Here is an 18,078-nt window from a genome sequence, read left to right on the forward strand (position 1 = left end):
AGAACCTGCTTATCCAGACATAAAATTATGATTAGCAGAGATGAAACACTGATGATACAAGAATTGAAGAAGCTACTACAATCAAACAAGGCTTTAATTTCATCTGCTGCAATTCTAGTTCTTATGCTTGAAACAAACTGAGGAAACCTGTTTTTTTTCCGCAAAACATAGAGAACAAGCAGTTATGAAGCAATCAATCTTCTTTCATGTTTCACCATCACAGCATACAAGATCTAGCCTGAATTTTACAACTAAACAGTCAACCGAGCAGTCTAGAAATAGTCGAGAGCTTAAGCTAATAGATTCATTTGTGTTCTATACAATAAAGATCGCAACATCTTATTTTACTTGGTAGCATTCGAACGGCGACACAAACATTCATGATCTAAGACTTTAGATATAGGTGGAACCAACCAAAATGCTCTGCTACATTGTTTCTTCTTCTTCATCTTCTTCTTCTTCTTTTTTCTTACATTCTTCTCTCTGCCCTTCTCAGTCGATGGCCATCGGTTGTGTGCAGCATCTGAAGCGTGCTTTACGAACAGTGTTCACGATTTCCGCTTGTGCGCTTTCGAGCATTGTAACGACTTCGGAGAATGAAGGGCGCACGTCAGGGTTGGCATCCCAGCAGCGGGTCATGATTTCACTGAGTGCAGGTAGGCAATCAGGTGGTACGCTGGGTCGAACTCCCCTGTTCACCACAGCAAAAGCTGCCTGCACGGCTGTCATATTCTGAAATGGAAGCACACCAGTTATAAGCTCCCAGAGAACAATGCCGAAACTATAAACATCAACTTTCTGATTGTAAGGTCGGTGCTGGATCATTTCTCTGCAAACACAACGGTGCCGTAACATGTACATCAATCAGCAATCAATAAGTCACAAGCACAAAAAGGAATATGAATATGAAACAACAAGATAAAGGTTAACATAAAGATACCAGGCATTGCTCGAAACACAAAGATGATTTAATTATTTAATGTTACAGTGACTGTGGTAACATAAAGAGACCAATTGAGAGACAAGTCAAATTGATATAATCCCTTTAATTCATCATTATTATTTTGGTATTGTCTTGATAGGCATATAAACATGACAAAAAGGAAGGAAGAAAAAATCAATCTTAAATGAAGGTTTGAAGACATGACTACAGAGATACAAGACACTATCTTAAATTTTAGATCATTTGATTATTTTAAGGGTCCAAATAAACAATAATTGAAGACATAATGAGAAAAAGGAAAACTTTTAATAATCAACTCCCCCAAAGATGGAAGTATTCTTAATTAAAACGAATTATTCTAATATGCTTTTCCTCTCTTGATCAAGAGAGGATTGTATTGACTATTGAATGAAAAAAAAGATTGTAATTTCTCAGTCATTGTGGAAGGTTTCCTCTAGAAGTAGGAATCTTGAAACTTGGAGCGACTCATAGGAAAGCACAAAAAGATAGCCACATGGGATGATTCCTATCTAATATTTCATGCTTTTCTAAACATCAATAATATAAGTTTGTGACGGAGTACATAGTAACTGGAATCTAAATCCAGCTATAATATTATGTAAAACAAGTGTATTCATAACAAATGATCAAAAGTCACAGTGTAATAGCCATTTGGGCTTGGCTAAATAGATCATTGGCTGCCATATGCTTTCTAGTAAAATTGCCTTTGCTTTTCCTATCTCCTGGTGCTCCATTCATCTTAGTCAGTCACCTAGACTAACCAATATAGTTTAGATCTCCTTAACATATTCGTAAAGAAATTTACTATTTCCTCATTTATCCTATGGCGATTAATAACTAATTAGCTGCTAAAAATAATCAGAAGATATCAACTTGATGGATCGGATGCAGTCAGCATGGCCAAACTATTAGTAATATCATGGAGGTCTGAACAAGATGATTTGGATGAGGTTATCATATAAATATATACTTGATTAATATATCTATAATACAAGATAAATCATACAAATACATGTGTGTTAGGAGTTTCTTTGTTGACTAGTGCATCCGAACTTCGTTACAAGAGGCCTCAGGTTCAAATTTAGTATAACGCATCTACTCACAAAATGATGTTGTATTGTAACCTACAATATATAATATTATTAGGAAAACGTATGTCCTAAATATGAGCACGTAGTGGCAGAAACTTGCCAAGAACCCTTTAATAAAGATGCAACAGAGTATCCATTGAGGATCAACTAAAAACTGGCCTACTAAGGTTGAAGATTCATGTAGTCAGCTTCCTTAGACCATTATGTTCATATGTCAAAGCTACAAAGCCATGACTGTATGAACTTCAATTATAGAACATAGTGCAGCGTCAATCATGTATATGAATTGTGATTCTTGCTAAAACCAAGGAATTTAAGGTAATTATTGCACTGACCATTCAAAATCTCAATATGCACTGTTCATAAAAAGAAAATTTTGAAGGATTTGTCCATTAGTAAGTAATTGTTACTATTTATATCATTTATTTGCAGAGAGAGAGAGAGAGAGAGAGAATTAAAGAAGCCTCTAGTACCAATAGATAGCAGCAAATATATTTCAACAATGCATAGCAAGTATAATCTCTAACTTTATTTGCATCTTGGAGCGGAGAAAAAAAAAAGAAGCCTCTATACCAATAAATAGCAACAGATATATTTCATCAATGCATAGAAAGTATAAGCTCTAACTAGGTTGCTAAATATAGGTAACGACAATTAGGAAGCATGGATAAGGTGCAAGACAATGGCTAAACTGAGAAAAAACAATGAAGAATATAAGCATGGCAGCTTAACACATTCATAGAACTTTTATGATATCTTAAAGTTACTAAAAGTAGATTGGATGAATATTTGCATACGGTGCCATCCAACGGTAAGTTCCAGTTTCTGGAGTCATCCCCTCAGTCTTCACCTCAATACGTGCAACTCCAAAGTCAGCAATCTTAATTGATTTGTCCGCAACTATAAGGAGATTGTCAGACTTAAGATCCCTATGTATGAACCCCAGCCCGTGCACATATTCCATACCCTTGGCAATATCTAGAGCTTGCTTGACAGCCAGCTTCAGAGGCACCGACCTATTCTGCCTTTTCATGAGAAACTGTCTCACAGATCCTCCCTTGGCATATTCGGTCACGATGCACCAAACCATCGGCTTCCTGCACGCTCCAATGAACTTCACAATATTTGGGTGCTTGAGATTTGCAAGCATCATAACCTCCTGGCCAAATTGTTGCTCCATTAGTTGTGCCCTCTCAGGGTCGTTCTCTGGTTTTTCCAATAACTTAATAGCAACATCTTCTCCATCATATGTGCCTCTGTAAAGCTTCCCAAATGCACCCTGAGCAAAGGCCATCCCCATATTCAACTTCCTGAGATCAATAGTCCATTCATCATAGTTCTGAAGAGATTCAGTGGGGTAACGTGGATCCATCAAAGCTTGAGCCAACGAATCGTCGTTTATGGCATGGGACACCCTACCAGGCCGCACACTGTGTCCCGCTGATAAGTTGGCACCGGGAAACAGACGGAGTCCATGACGAAGTATGCTAGTTCTTGAGTTGTTTGATCCGACACTGCTATTTTGAACAGACATCGCAATGGATCCATCGCCAGTGCTTGTCTGCAGGCTTCCAATGCTATCTACAGACATGTTGGAGCCCTCATCGAGCTTCCGATAAAATCCCATGTCATAGTAACTGTTCCCATTAACATTACCACCGCCGCCGCCACCGCCACCACCCATAAACCCAGCAAATTTAGAACCTTCCATCTGTTATCGGAACAACGACGACGAAACCAACACAGTCACCCTCAAATAATGTTTTGATCCACTTAATATTACCACCCAAAACTGACTTCTTTAACCATCCCAAGCAACCTCCAGCATCGGAACAGTCAGTAGCAGCTCGTCGACAACTGTTATATCCAAATAGGGGGGAAATATTTACCATAAACAAGCCAAAAATATGATTTTTTGAAGACATCTAAGGTCAAATAACCTTAAAAGCAGCATCCGAAGCAGATCAGAACGAAACAAACACTGATTTCGATGATACATACCTCGATCGAGAGCAGATTGCGCGGATGATGAGATACAAAGGATAGAAGAGAATGAGAAAGTAAGTATGACGCAGAATGGAGGCGTGTTTTGGGGAGATTATGCTAAGCGGAAAAGGGTGGAGGAAGACGACGACGACTAGGTCGCAGAGCAAGTCTACTCTTGCTTTCCCCTTTCTATTTTATTTATTTTCCTTTTTTCTTATTCATTTTTCTATTCTATCGACATGGGAATGTGACGGTCGTGTTATATCCGATACTGTGACGTGTTACTGACAATGTGTGAGCGTTATCTCAATATAACGTGTCCGTCACGATTTAAATTGCAAATTTACATAAAATTTAAAAGCAATAGATATGACAGAATGCATATACAGAAAATACGCCCTTTATTTTTATTATTTATAAAATATCAAAAAACACATTCCATTTTTTTAAAATATCACTTTAAGTGTTGGTTAAAAATGATCAAATTTTGAAGGACAAAAGTTTTAAAAAAAATTTTTTTTTTTCAAATCATGATCTGCACGTTTCATTTTATTTTTTATTAAAAAAATATCCCATTCTAGTATTTAATTATGTATAATTACTCAACTATTATTTAATACTGTTTAATATTATTTGTATTATATTTTCGTCTAAATCCTAAGTCGATCGAAACGTATTATAATATTCATATTATAATAATTATAATTTTATAGCTACTATAATATAGATTTAATCATGTTTATTTATCATTTACATTGTAACAACTACAAATTATAAATGCTACAATATGAATTTAACTTGCTCATTAAATATTTATTGTAGCAGTTATGATTTCACAACTACTATAACGCATCCGACTAATTCAAAATAAATTAATAATAAAAAGATAATAATAAATATTTAGGTAATTATATGCAGTTGAATATTATGATATGATATCATTTTGATAAAAAAAAATCCGATTTGATAATTTAGAAAAAAGAGTGCCTTTTGATTTTTGTCTAACTAATTTTGCTAATAAAATGGCCTAGAACATTTATGCAGAATGGCCCGCTTAGAGTGGAAAATTTTCCTTTAAATTTCACTTTCGCCCCTAGATTTAGTGATTAAAAAGCGAGTGTTTGATGGAGAAAATGTAAAATGAGTAGGTCAAATTGAAAGTAAGCCAGAGTGCTTTGAATTTTAAGCTCGTCCTTCCGTGGCGCGGCTGCAGTTGGATCTCCCCGAGTTTTGCTCTCGATTGCGTTATTGTTGGGCGAAAGCAAGTCTCCGCGGATGGAGGAGAGCGCCGAGAATTCTCCGCGACGAGGTCAAGGGCGTTGCCACGATAGAGCTCGAGTGAGAGACAGGGAGGAAGGGCGAGGGAGGAAGACAGCTCTCTTCCCCCTTTCTCTTCGTCTTCTCCACGAGTTGGAGCGAGATCCTGCGCTTCTACGTCGGCCCATCTCTTCGCGGGGTCTTGTCCGAGGTTTCCGACGTCGGAGATGACGACTTTTCTTGTACTTTTAGATTAAAAAGCAATGTTTTTGACGTGTCATTCTTGATTGACCTAGTTTTTGCGAAAAGAGTGAATTTTTTTTCTTTGTTGGTTTGATTAGATAATGCATTTTCGAGAGACTTATTGGTTTACTTTTAGGATGAGCGAACTCCATGCCAGTTGAAGAGGAAGGGATTTAATTGACTATGTCAGATAGGAGAAACATCCTAAATTTTATGTGCCAATAGAAGCACTCGTGGGTGACAAAGGTCGTGTCCATAGATTGTCTAAGAAGGTCAGGCAATAGCTCTTACCTTTTTTTTGTTTCATGTGCATCTTTTGAAGGCCTCCTATGTAAGTGTTCAAGAAATCCTGCTTAAACTGCTTCCTGTGCTAAAAAAGAAAAAGTATAAGAGTGTTCTTGGCTTCAACATTCCTCTGTCAGTTTTCAATCCTTTTTTTATTGATTTAACTAGATGTTGTATGTCTACATATTGTTTATTAGTCCTTTTAGCTTGACTCAATTTTTTCTCACTATCGGATGCATTGGCCATTCGTACTCACCTTAATCACTCTTCATTTATACTTTTTCCAAAATTTTGATTTATCTTGTAGTTATCTAACATAGTTAGGCAATGCTATGTAAGTTGAGAATCAGCAATTATGGTTTTTACTAATGCCATGTAAGTTTGAGAATCAGTACTTTACGTTTATGATAGTAAGTAGTTTTTAGAAGAGCAATTATGGATAGTAATGCTATGTAAGTGGAGAATTAACAATTATGGTTCATGATAGTAATTAAGTTTGAGTTGAACTGGCACAATAACTAAAATGCATGTTTTTCTACTTATTTTCTTTGATTCCAAGATGGGTGTGATATCAAGGAAGATTTTGCCTGCATGCGGCAACCTTTGCTGTTGTCTCTGTCCTTCACTGAGGACGCGATCTAGGCAATCAGTGAAGAGGTACAAGAAGCTGCTAGCTGACATTTTTTCTCAATCTCAGGTGATATAGTTCTGGCATTTTATTTTTCTGACTTCTGAATGTGAGATCTTATACTGTTTTTCAGCAGTAATTTTTGTGGCAGCAATTTACTTATTGAATACGTTGATAAGAATCATGTTGTTGGCATTTCATTCTGCTATAAACCTTATTTGAACATCAATGTTCTTATGCAACTGAAGAAATATCTCAATTTAGAACCTTCAAGTGTAGAACAAACTGTGTACAGTTACCATGCTTATATCTAAGATTATGGTGAGCCAACATCTAAATTTTACTTTCATGTTGCTTGCACATGTGAAGTGTCTTTTTCCCTTGCATTAACCAACTCTTTAATGGACAAGAAACTGATTATCCATTTTTGCATCATTTGGTTTAACTATCTATTGTAACAATTCTATTGCAACCTACAAACCATATGATTGGGATTCATTTACTTGTTTGTGTTGTGCTTATAATTGAAACTGTAAAAACACAACCAACTTGCATCCAGATATTCACAATGGATCCTTTCCCCGGACCTCGCATGGCGGGAGCTTCATGCACCGGGCTTATATTTTTTAACTATACTAGTGTCATCTATTACCATTTCAATGGATGCCCATTTGTTGCCCTACAATTAGAAGATGGTCAAAAAGAAAATCATTGAACGGTCCAGTGGGAGCAAGAATTTCCACACAGCTGAATCTATATAAACAACCCCCCAAAAATTAGCTACATCCACTCCTAAAGAGTGACAAAATACAATCTAAGATTTTAGATGCAAGCAAAACATGGAGTGCCTACACAAAATAAATTCAACAATAGATGTGCAAAATCTCCAGCTGTAGACAAATACTATATAAATCTTTAAAAAATATCTTCTCATTTTGTCAATTTTTCATCAACTGCTTTCTTGATGATTTGTCTATTCCTTTATGTGTAGTCTACTTATGAGTGTTTATCTATATCTCAGTTTATTTTTGTCTAAGTGTCTTGAATCACTAAAGAATGTCAGCTCATTTGCTATAAAGATGTACTTGTTTCCAATTATTGCAACATTGAATGCTATACATGATATTGGTATACCTCTGCCATCTCAAAGACATGTTAGAATTTAATTTTTGAAAGCTTTATGATGTCGATACCAGATAGAATTGCTTGCTTGTATTTTTTTTTTCTTGGTTTTTATTGTAGTGTTCAAGTAAATGCTTCCATTAATGCCCAAAACAAATAATTCTTTGCAGGATGAAGAACCAAATGACAGAAAAATTGGCAAGTTGTGTGAATATGCGTCTAGAAATCCACTTCGCATTCCAAAGGTAGAGTCTTCTCCTCTCTGTTTGGTTATTTGGGTATGAGTTTGTGCTAGGAGTTGAACTTCTGCCTACCTGTTTTGATAAATAAGAAACACAAAAAAAAGTAAAGGAGAGTTACAAAAATGTGCGTACAAACAAGATCAAGCAAAGACAATTATTTTTTAGATGGTTCAACAAGTTTGTTCACATGCACATTTGCACAAAGGCATCTAAATTGTTAGGTCAATCTATTCCATGAGATGGTGATAAGTTGTAGCATCGTTTGATTTATTAACCCCTTCCTTAGACTAACATTCGTCTTCAGAACATTGGTTTAGACAAATTTTGACGTTAGCTGTCTAAGCTTAATGGAGTACTCAACCCTTTTCATCCAGACTTGGAACTGATCTATCGTTTTTGTTTTTTTTTTTTAAACCAAATATCATTCATGTTCTTAAAATGTATGTTTACTATAATCTTACTAAAAGCAAATATCTCTAGGGAAAGTAACTAAGTAAATGCTGGAGAAAAAAATATATCTACAGAGAAGAAAAATTGCCCAGTATACATACAACACTTCAATGTCTAACTTTCTTTTTCTCTCTTCCATGTCTCAATGCCCGTTGTCCTGGCTCCTTGCCCTGAAGAATGGACTAGCTATGCCTTTCAGGGATTTTTCCAAGGAGAAGAAACATATCCTTTTTGTCCCTATCAAAACTTCACACAAGAGCAAGGGCATCAGCTACCTTGTCTATTTCTCTGGTTATAAAAAAATTCTTTTCTCTCAAAAGATTTATTTAATTCAAGTAGTTCAAAATAGACTATAATTTTCTTTATTCCTCATTTCCTCTCTTACATTCTTCCTTTTATCCCAGCTTCTTTTATATCTAAGTTGTTGAGTTATTTGGCTTGTCTGTGATTTTAGATTCATTACTCATCTGTTGCCATTTTTTAGTTGCCATATTTATATATTTGTGGCTTATTTGTCAGATAACAGAATATTTGGAGCAGAGATTTTACAAGGAATTGAGAAGCGAACACTTCGGTTATGTTAAGATTGTGATGTGCATCTACCGTAAATTGGTGACTAATTGCAAGGAGCAAATGTAAGATTTGCTTGAGTTTATGCTTTATTGTTTATTTCTTCTTGGTGGTGTTTACCTTTTATCAATCTACACAAGTGCAGCACAAAGTTATTGTGAATTTCCTCACAATTGCATTACTGGTGATGACACTAAGCACAGGAATTAGGACATGTACAATTGGATGAGTGTGCATGAAGTGTAGAATAAAATCTTTGGCATCATCTAAGAAGTCGTTAGTGGTTACATATCTGATTCAAAATCCATAGCGAAGGATCCATTTTTATTTTGCAGTAGCACAATTACTCAGTCTTTTCTTCTGTGAGAGAACATATACATGTCTAATAAGTTGTCTTCCAAGGATGTAAACCTGTACTTCTACATACTGAAAAGGGTTCAATCCACTCTTCCATTTATGATTCTAATACTGTATTTAAAGCTGTAATTGACTCCAGAAGAATTTTATGTCCATTGATCTTTTTGTTTGATTTTGAAATATACTTGCTTATGTATGACTATGAATTTATGATGATTTTTGAAATATGACCTACTATATGAATTTATCTTCTGCAGGCCTTTGTTTGCAAGTAGCCTACTAAGCATCCTAGAGAATATTTTTGATCAAACAAGACAAGAAGGAGTGCAGACTATAGGTTGCTATACACTTTTTGACTTTATTAATAGCCAGGTAAATTTCTTCTCTGTTACACATCAACATGTTGCTGTCTTAATCTACTTGCCTATTTTGCCAAATTTCACGTCATGATACTGCTTATTCTAGGTGGATGGCACATACCAGTTCAACTTAGAAGGTCTGGTTCCTAAATTATGCAGTATAGCTCAAGAATTGGGGGATGATGAGACAGCTTGCTGTTTCCGTGCAGCAGGACTTCAAGCTCTATCTTCATTGGTATATAACCTAGTGTTCATTTTTTTATAATCATATTACGTTTAAACTCATGATATTATTTTAAAAATTGCTGAATCTTAGTGTCGTTCATCTTTGAAATTTGAACTTAATTAATTACCTTCAGTTGCAGAGCTAAGGACACTTTTTAAGTGGGTACAATCCTTATTTTGAAAACAGCCAAAATAGGCTGTTTGATGGAGAATCATTCCCAATCTAAGTAAACCCAGTCTGAAAACTGGTTTACCTTGAATACTGAAATTAATGTAATATCCTCATAAACATCAAGCTATGGCAGTCCCAATTTCATGAGTTCAAATATATAGATTTTATCATTTCATTAAACTCTATTAGAATTAGAGATGACAATCGGGAGGAGTGGCATGAGTTTTGCAAATCTCATTCTCTCCTTGTATGAGATTTATCACCCTCCCCAAACCCTAAGAAATTAATTTTGATACTCATGCTGCTCCTCCCCCCAATTTCTCTCTCATACACATACGAAACAATTTGTGTAGTGATCATTTTTGTTTAAACAAGTGCTTCAAGTCGATATTTTCAATCATATTGGCATCTGTGTTTTGATTATTCTATATTCTGTAAGTGATCTGTTGAATCTCATATATTGTCCCTTTGCAATGACATGTAGGTTTGGTTTATGGGCGAGCATTCTCATATCTCAGCAGAATTCGATAGTGTGAGCACATTTTATGCTTTTCGATTCCCAATTAAACTGAACTATGAATTATGTCATTGCTGACTTCTTTCACGTACAGAACATCTAAATTGAATGACACTCTTCCTCATAAGATAAATACTTTCCTTGAAGTTGTTTTTTATTTCCACCTAGATGAATACTTCTGCTATTCTGCTATATGGAGAATCGATTTACAGTGGGTGAGATAAAAAATTTAACGTTTGATCTCAAACAGAGCCTTGCCTAGTTTCTCACTTAGTTTAAGTTTACAATTGGGCTTTCATGATTTGTAGGCTATACGACATACATAGTATAATACAATATCAACTAATTATTAAGAGAATAAAAGAAATTTTAAGAGAGAGAGAATCCTCAGCCTCTTTCAAGCTAAATATGTTAATTCTATAATCCTAAAGGGGAAAACGGGCATATCTCAGATCAATTTGTTCTAAAATTTGTCTTGTCCTACACAATCCTCTAATTATATTTCATTCAACAAATTCACTGCAAAGTTGCCAAGTTCTTATTCAAGGAACATTTACTATCGTTATAGGCTGTACATTAGCAGTGTTGCAAACTTTATTTTTTAATTTAAAATTTTGCGTCTTTGTTGCTATAGATTGTTTCTGCTGTCTTGGAGAACTATGGAGACACCACAAGGAAATCAGAGGACGACCAACAAAGTGAACAGAGCCGGTGGGTACACAAAGTCCTTAAAACTGAGGGTCATGTTTCTGCTTCTCCTTTTATCATTTCTAGGATTCCTTTCTGGAAAAGTATTGTAAATGACAAAGGAAAACTTGATTTGAGTGTGTAAGAGTTTCATCCTAGTTTTGATCTGTTCTATAATTCTTAAACAGGGATGAAAAGAACAGCCCTAGCTTTTGGTCTAGGATTTGTTTGCATAACATGGCCAAGCTAGCCAAAGAAGCAACTACTATGCGGCGTGTTTTGGAGTCTATATTTCGTTATTTTGATAATAATGGATCATGGTCTGCACAAAATAATCTTGCTCGATGTGTCATGTGTGACATGCAGTTATGGATGGAAAAGGACGGTAAGATATTTCTGTTTTATACTTTTCTTTGTTTTTTGTGTTTGTTTTTTCTCGAGAGTTAAATATTTTTCTCACTTTCCAGGGCAAAATCCCAATCTACTGATATCGATACTGGTCAAGCACCTCGAGCACAAGACTGTTTTAAAACAACCTGACCTCCAGTTGAATATAGTTGAAGTTACTGTTAGTCTTGCTGAGCAGTCCAAAACACAAGCGTCTGTAGCAATTATTGGTGCAATAAATGATCTTGTGAAACATTTGCGTAAGTCCATGCATTGTACACTTGGTTCTAAAGGTATTGGGGACGACATCATCAAGTGGAATGACAATTTCCACAAAGCAGTAGATGAGTGCATCGTTCAGTTATCTAAAAAGGTATTGTTGTTTTTTCTGAAACTTTGAAAGAGAAATAGGACTGTGGATTTATATACAATGTTCTAGTTACAGGTGTTAAACGAAGTCTCTGAAAAAGGAAGGTCCTAACTAAAATTTATGATATTGATGACTGTCTGTCTGTCAACAGATTGATGATGCTGGGCCTGTTCTCGACATGATGGCTGTTATGTTAGAGAATCTGCCGTCAAATTTGACAATGGCGAGGTCAACTATGGCTGTGGTGTATCGTACTGCTCAGATAATTGCCTCTGTTCCAAATTTAGCATATAGGAATAAGGTCAGCAAACTATACATGTTCTAGGTTAATCTTGTTAGCAGCGAACTGTATTTCATATCTATATCTCCTCGTTATGTATTTCAGGCATTTCCAGAGACTCTGATGCATCAATTGCTCCTAGCAATGGTTCACCCAGATCATGAAATGCGTGTGGGTGCTCACCGCATATTCTCTGTTGTTCTTGTTCCGTCTTCTGTGTCTCCTCAACTTGGTTCAGTGTCTCCAGAATCACTAAAAGACATTGATCTTCAGAGAACACTCTCACGAACTGTTTCTGTCTTTTCATCGTCAGCTGCTCTGTTTGACAAACTTAGATGGGAAAAGGTATCTGCCACAAAAAAAACTTGCAAACAAAATATGAGCAGAGCTCCTAGTCATGATGATGTGAAGCTTGTTAAGTTGCAATCATCTCAAAGCCGCACTCGTAGCATGAAAGGAGATAGTATTCCAGAGAACAAGTCAAATAAGGTTGATATCTTGACACAGTCAAGTATTATTTATTCTGTTACTCCATCTTTATCTAACTAGCTCTTTGTATTCAGGACTCGGTTCTTTTAAGATTGAGCAGTCGTCAAATCACACTTCTTCTTTCATCATTTTGGGCCCAGGCTATGTTTCCTGAAAACACTCCAGAAAACTTTGAAGCAATTGCTCATTCTTATAGTCTGACACTGTTGTTTACTCGAGCAAAGGTAATCAAATTCAATTAGCTACTGGTGTCTTAACTATTCACATTTTCCTGTTGTGTCAACTCCTACCATCCTGATAGTTTTAGTTCTATCCATGTGAGTTCTGTTCTACTATTATAGTTTGGTTTGTTTTTCTTTACAGTTTCTTTGCAAGTAATAAATACTGCATTAGCTATAAAGGCTTCACAATCTAGCTTCAAAAATCTATCATTGATTCTCGAACTGTCATTAACTCTTTTCTATTTCTAATTTCGCAGTCATCAATCCACGAGCCTCTTGCACGGAGCTTTCAGCTTGCCTTTGCTTTAAGAGACATTTCACTTGCAGAGGGTAAGATATTCATTTGTTTTGTTGAGAATAAAAGTGAAGGGGAGTACACAGAATATAAATTCCTAATACAACAGCGTATGCTTTGAGGTCGACTGTGGACTAGTCATCTAATCAAATTTAAACTACCCTCACACACATGGTAGAGGTTGATGTGGAATGTATCTATCTGATACCTGTTAGTGGATAACCATTTTATTCACACAAGGCTTTCTTTTCATTTCAAATAATAAGTCCTAAAGGATATCAGTAATGTGTTTTAAGTTGATAGCCTTGTAGCACTTATACAAAGCAACAAAATGTTAGTGGTTAATTCACTTCTTCAGATTAACTGCATGCTAAATGATCAAGAAGAAGAGAGCCTAGAATGTGATCTTGTTAGAACCATGCAAGGACACTGAAGTAATATTATTCTTCCAAGATAGTAAATCATGTGGAAGACTGACTAATTGAGAAGTATTTGAATATTTTGTGAACAATTATAACATCCACTCGATATTCACAAGTTAATCAAAACCTTTTGCAGAATTTTACATATCTACTAAATTCAATTATTGGATTGAGTGAAAGAAGCCAATAGTAGGATTTTCTTCCACCTAGTGAGGTTATTGAAGATGATGAAAAGAAACCATGCTTCTTATGTCTAATTGTTGTTTGCATATCAAAATCTTAGTCCCTTCACAATCGCGATATGGTAATTTTAGTGTTGTATAAGAATTCATTGTGCTGATCTTGGGTGTGATTTTATGTAGGATCGCTACCGCCATCGCGTCGGCGCTCCCTTCTTACTCTATCCACAGCTATGTTCATATTTGCTTCAAAAGCATTCAACATAGCCCCCCTTATTCCAATTGTGCAGTCAACCATCAATGAGAAAACAGTATGCATACTTGCACTTCTCTTTTTCAAGCTTCTTTACCCCCTTTCATTTTACATTCTACATTTTACCTTGCACTAAAACCACAAGACAGATAATATACTAATATGTTTCACTAAAATAAACTTATGTACTGCCATAAATCTGTTAGTCCTAAAAAAAGATCCTATAAACTTCAATTTGACGAAATATTATGTGATTTGAGCAATGATGAATTAATATTCGTTGATGTAAAACTATTAATTCCAATAAATAACTATCCTTGTCCAGGTTGATCCATTTCTCCAGTTGGTTGAAAACTCCAAACTTAAAGCTGTGAAAACTACATTTGACAATTTATTGGGAGCTTTCGGGTCGCAAGAAGATGATAACAAAGCCTTGATATCTCTCCAGGCCGTGGAAGTAACAGAGAGCCTGACTAAAGAATCCATAGTTTCTGTGATCATGAACAGCTTAAGTGATTTATCAGAGGTAATTCTCAACTGCATTGGATGTCTGTGTTCATCGCAAGTCTTTAGCTGCATGACTACTTGTTCACTATCAGTTCCGCATTGATTTTTAAATGTTTCTGCAGTCAGAGCAATCCAACATAAGAAACCAATTGCTACTCGATTTCTTGCCTGATGATGTTTGTCCCCTTGGGCCACAGTTCATGAAATCATCCGGGCAGCTTTTGCCATTTGTGTCTGAAACTGAGGATACACGAGATGTAAGTAAGCTCATGGAGTTTTAGTGTTCCTCGAGACTTGAAACCTCCATCATCGAGACATTTGTTTTTATTTTGCAGGTCACTCCAGCAACTCTTTTTGTTGATGAGGACTTTTATGAATCATTTGATTCGAGGTTGCCTGATGACGGATCTAATCTACTCAGTGTTGATCAGCTTCTAGAGACAGTATGATTTCCACTGATGCATTTTCCAGTACTCTGTTTCTTATTATGCAAGAATATTTAAAGATTAGTGATAGCAATCATGCACAACAATTAAACCTTTATCTCACTGAGTTAGGGACAACAATAATAATAATAACAACAAAAACCTTTTGGATCGGTTATATAGATCCTTCTATGCCCAAACTGCTAGAGGGAAAACTAATAAATTCGTTATTTGAGACAAAAAACCATCTTCAAATAGTATGATGCTAACCTTATCTCCTTATTAGTCACTTAAGAGGTAGCTGTGCATTACTATATCTATTATTTACTCAGCTGGTTGTGCAGGTCCCAGATACACCATGGCAAACTGGAAGATTTTCAGTATCAACAACCTCTGATGTACCATTCAAAGAGAAGGCTAATCATTGCCAGGCTCTTCTGACTGGAAAACAGCAGAAAATGTCCATCTTTGCCGACACACAACAGAAACAAGATTTCTTAGATGTTGGCTCGCCGGAGGACCAATACGGGGTGCAAAAATATTCATGCTCCAATATCGACCAAGCAGGAAAGGTACTAATGGGATTCATAAACCATTAATTTGTGCAAGTTAAAAAAAAAATCATGGTGAAGATGATCAGTTACCATGTTTTTCTCTTCTTCAGCTTCTCTAGGAACTTGTTTTAACCAGTACCAATGCTGCATATATTCTCCTCATCTTCCAAGATGTTGCTTCTGCAACTTCTAATATATTAGCTTTCACTCCTATTTTGTTCCTGCTATTCTAATCGGATTCCGTACCTAGTTCGACCTTAAGAGATTTTTACAGTTTGACCTCCCTTTCTATCAATATCAGTCTTAGATTTCTTTAGCAACTTTTCCCATGCTTGTTTTGTAAGCATCATTCATTTCTGGACTACTTAAAACTGTCTTTAGAAGTTCATTGAAAGGCAACTTTTTTTATATGTCTTTAGGTCTTTATTTATTTGCTTGTTCAAAACAAACTTGATGATTTCACCTATCAAACTAAAGGCTTGATCATGTGGGTGCAGAGTGGCAATCCTATCCTCGACGAAAACCATGTACATATGCAGAAACAACACAGCAACACTGGAAACAATGCGTTAGAGTCCATCAACTTCCATCATCCACCCCAGTGCCTCAAGCTCCCAGCGTCAAGCCCATATGATAACTTCCTAAAGGCTGCAGGCTGCTAGAGGGTAGATATGAAAGTCAATTTTCTACAAGTGGAAAGATAAGGATCTCTTCTTTAGTAGTAGTTCCCACATTTACCTTGTGTATACTGTATAGCTCTACAGGATTTTCACATATTCATTTTGCTGGGAACTATAGAAAAAAAAAAGGTTTTTCCACATGTAACCTGTATACAAAAAATGCAATAAATTCTTGTAAACATCCATCATCTCGGGTCGAAATGGAGAGTTTTAGTGAATTTTAACCTCTAAATTGCAACTTATTGTTCAACAATTCAATTTTAGGTCACCTTATCCTGCACCCTCATTCAGTTTCAGGTCTATGCAGTTCCCTCAAGACTAACTCATATTTTTCACAAGGTACATGCTCCTACACTTATCTTTCTCTTCTTTGAGTTAAAAGTTTTATCTGTTATATCAAAGTATTATTTGTTTACTAGAACTCTTATGGAATTACTTATTTGCCTACCTGAAGAAGGAACAAAAAAGAACATTTCATAATCAGAATACAGAATCCTTGTAGGAACCTGTCCTTGGTTTCATCTGCTAAACTAGCACTTGCAGTTCTCTCCTAGAAAAATAAAAGGAAGAGGACTCGGAACAATTATCTGCACATCAACTTGTCATGGAGATTACACTTAGCCAACTGTGTCTCAAACTCCAGACTCCCATAGCAGAGCCCTTCCTTCCTCTCCACCCTCGCGAGAACACTCTCAAACTCCGCAATGCTGCAGGGTATCCTTAGCACACCTGCCTGCTCGAATCCGTACTCCTCCTCTGCTCCTCTGAGCAGGACCCCAAAGGCCTCATGGTGCAAGTAGCACGTAGAGATCACATACCTCTTTAGCTCATGCCCTACACACACAGCAAGGGACCCCTTGGGCACCCCATTGTTCTTCAGGCCTTTCTTGCTGTTCTCCTTGGGCACAACAGCAAGCTTCTTCCACTTCTTAAACACATCCATTGGCTGCTGCTGCTGCTTTTGCAATGCTTGGAGGAATGCAGATAACTTGACATATATAGGGGATAGAGAGAGGTTTAAAATTACTTTCAAACATTCTGGAATTCATTTACTTTTTGGCGTTCAGTTCTATATTTTGGTTAGGATTGTTATTGTATGAGCATCTACTGCAGTTGCACATGTCAATTGGCTGTTGGCTCATGAATTCCTACCACTTTGAGTTTGAGATGACATAGAATTGATTGATAGGTCATTCATATATATATATATATATATATATATATATATATATATGAACCAGGGTACTGCACATGTTAATCATCTCGACGATGATTTATTTAAGAAGCCAAGTGGTGTTTCTGGAATGCAAATCTTGTGGACAGCCGCAGTGCAACTTAATGGTCTGATTCAGTCAAGATTTGAGTTAGTTCAATCTCGGTGATCGCCTATTCATTAACTAACCTTCAACGGCTGAAAGGGACATGGGTCCCTCGGATGATTCGCATTCGTGTGCTTTTGCCTGCATGTGAACTGAGGCAGTATATATATATATATATATATATATACACACACACATTATAAATTCCACGTGAATGGAGTCAGTAACCTGTACCACTCCATACATGATTCAGATATCAGGTTTACTTTATTGACCACATCATTCAATCCAATAATCAATCTCTTGTTTTTTGTCCATATCAAAGTGTGTGTACTGTGTGTATTTTGCTAAGGCTGTCATTGTTGATGTAGCAATAATCCATGTCCCAAACATTTGCAGGGTTTTACAAGATGTTAATCATGTTTGTGGTTCGGTCAGTGTGTGATCGAAGTTCAGGCGAGTGGTTCCATATGTTTGTTGTTGAAAAGGCCGAGTTTGAGGAGATACGGTTTGACTGCCTCTTCGCCTACAAAATCAGCTAT

At 36.2% G+C, this 18,078-nt stretch overlaps 3 protein-coding genes across 3 annotated transcripts; 1 reads left to right on the plus strand and 2 right to left on the minus strand.

The window, feature by feature from the left end:
- Positions 1–182: 182 nt before the first annotated feature.
- LOC141827549 (serine/threonine-protein kinase STY13-like) lies at positions 183–4,221 on the minus strand. The gene is made up of 3 exons (XM_074714818.1): positions 4,057–4,221; positions 2,853–3,912; positions 183–829 (listed from the first exon to the last, which is right to left on the minus strand). Exons 2-3 carry the CDS (start codon positions 3,764–3,766, stop codon positions 493–495), a joined length of 1,251 nt encoding a protein of 416 aa, XP_074570919.1. The 5' UTR covers positions 3,767–3,912; positions 4,057–4,221; the 3' UTR covers positions 183–492.
- Positions 4,222–6,385: 2,164 nt separating this feature from the next.
- On the plus strand, positions 6,386–16,199 carry LOC141827855 (protein SEMI-ROLLED LEAF 2-like). Its single transcript, XM_074715187.1, has 19 exons — positions 6,386–6,523; positions 7,747–7,821; positions 8,788–8,903; positions 9,453–9,567; positions 9,661–9,789; positions 10,436–10,483; positions 11,103–11,296; positions 11,344–11,540; positions 11,623–11,915; positions 12,064–12,213; positions 12,298–12,681; positions 12,756–12,905; positions 13,160–13,232; positions 13,982–14,109; positions 14,377–14,577; positions 14,681–14,815; positions 14,894–15,001; positions 15,328–15,555; positions 16,035–16,199. The coding sequence occupies exons 1-19, from the start codon at positions 6,386–6,388 to the stop codon at positions 16,197–16,199; spliced, it is 3,027 nt and encodes a 1,008-aa protein (XP_074571288.1).
- Positions 16,200–16,800: 601 nt separating this feature from the next.
- LOC141826976 (auxin-induced protein 15A-like) lies at positions 16,801–17,160 on the minus strand. Its single transcript, XM_074714278.1, has one exon. It carries the CDS (start codon positions 17,158–17,160, stop codon positions 16,801–16,803), a length of 360 nt encoding a protein of 119 aa, XP_074570379.1.
- Positions 17,161–18,078: the final 918 nt, after the last annotated feature.

Source organism: Curcuma longa, chromosome 4 (genome assembly GCF_044706935.1).
Source record: "Curcuma longa cultivar G26 ecotype Majalengka, Jawa Barat chromosome 4, ITB_CL_G26_1.1, whole genome shotgun sequence".
NCBI classification, from domain to species: Eukaryota; Viridiplantae; Streptophyta; class Magnoliopsida; order Zingiberales; family Zingiberaceae; genus Curcuma; species Curcuma longa.

Coding starts and splice junctions, on each gene's coding strand:
- LOC141827855 (XM_074715187.1), top strand. CDS start 6,386: ATGGGTGTGATATCAAGGAAGATTTTGCCTGCATGCGGCAACCTTTGC. Junction 12,906..13,159: donor TGTTGTTTACTCGAGCAAAG/GTAATCAAATTC, acceptor CTAATTTCGCAG/TCATCAATCCACGAGCCTCT. Junction 15,002..15,327: donor TTGATCAGCTTCTAGAGACA/GTATGATTTCCA, acceptor CTGGTTGTGCAG/GTCCCAGATACACCATGGCA.
- LOC141827549 (XM_074714818.1), bottom strand. CDS start 3,766: ATGGAAGGTTCTAAATTTGCTGGGTTTATGGGTGGTGGCGGTGGCGGC. Junction 830..2,852: donor ACTTACCGTTGGATGGCACC/GTATGCAAATAT, acceptor TTGTGTTTGCAG/AGAAATGATCCAGCACCGAC.
- LOC141826976 (XM_074714278.1), bottom strand. CDS start 17,160: ATGGATGTGTTTAAGAAGTGGAAGAAGCTTGCTGTTGTGCCCAAGGAG.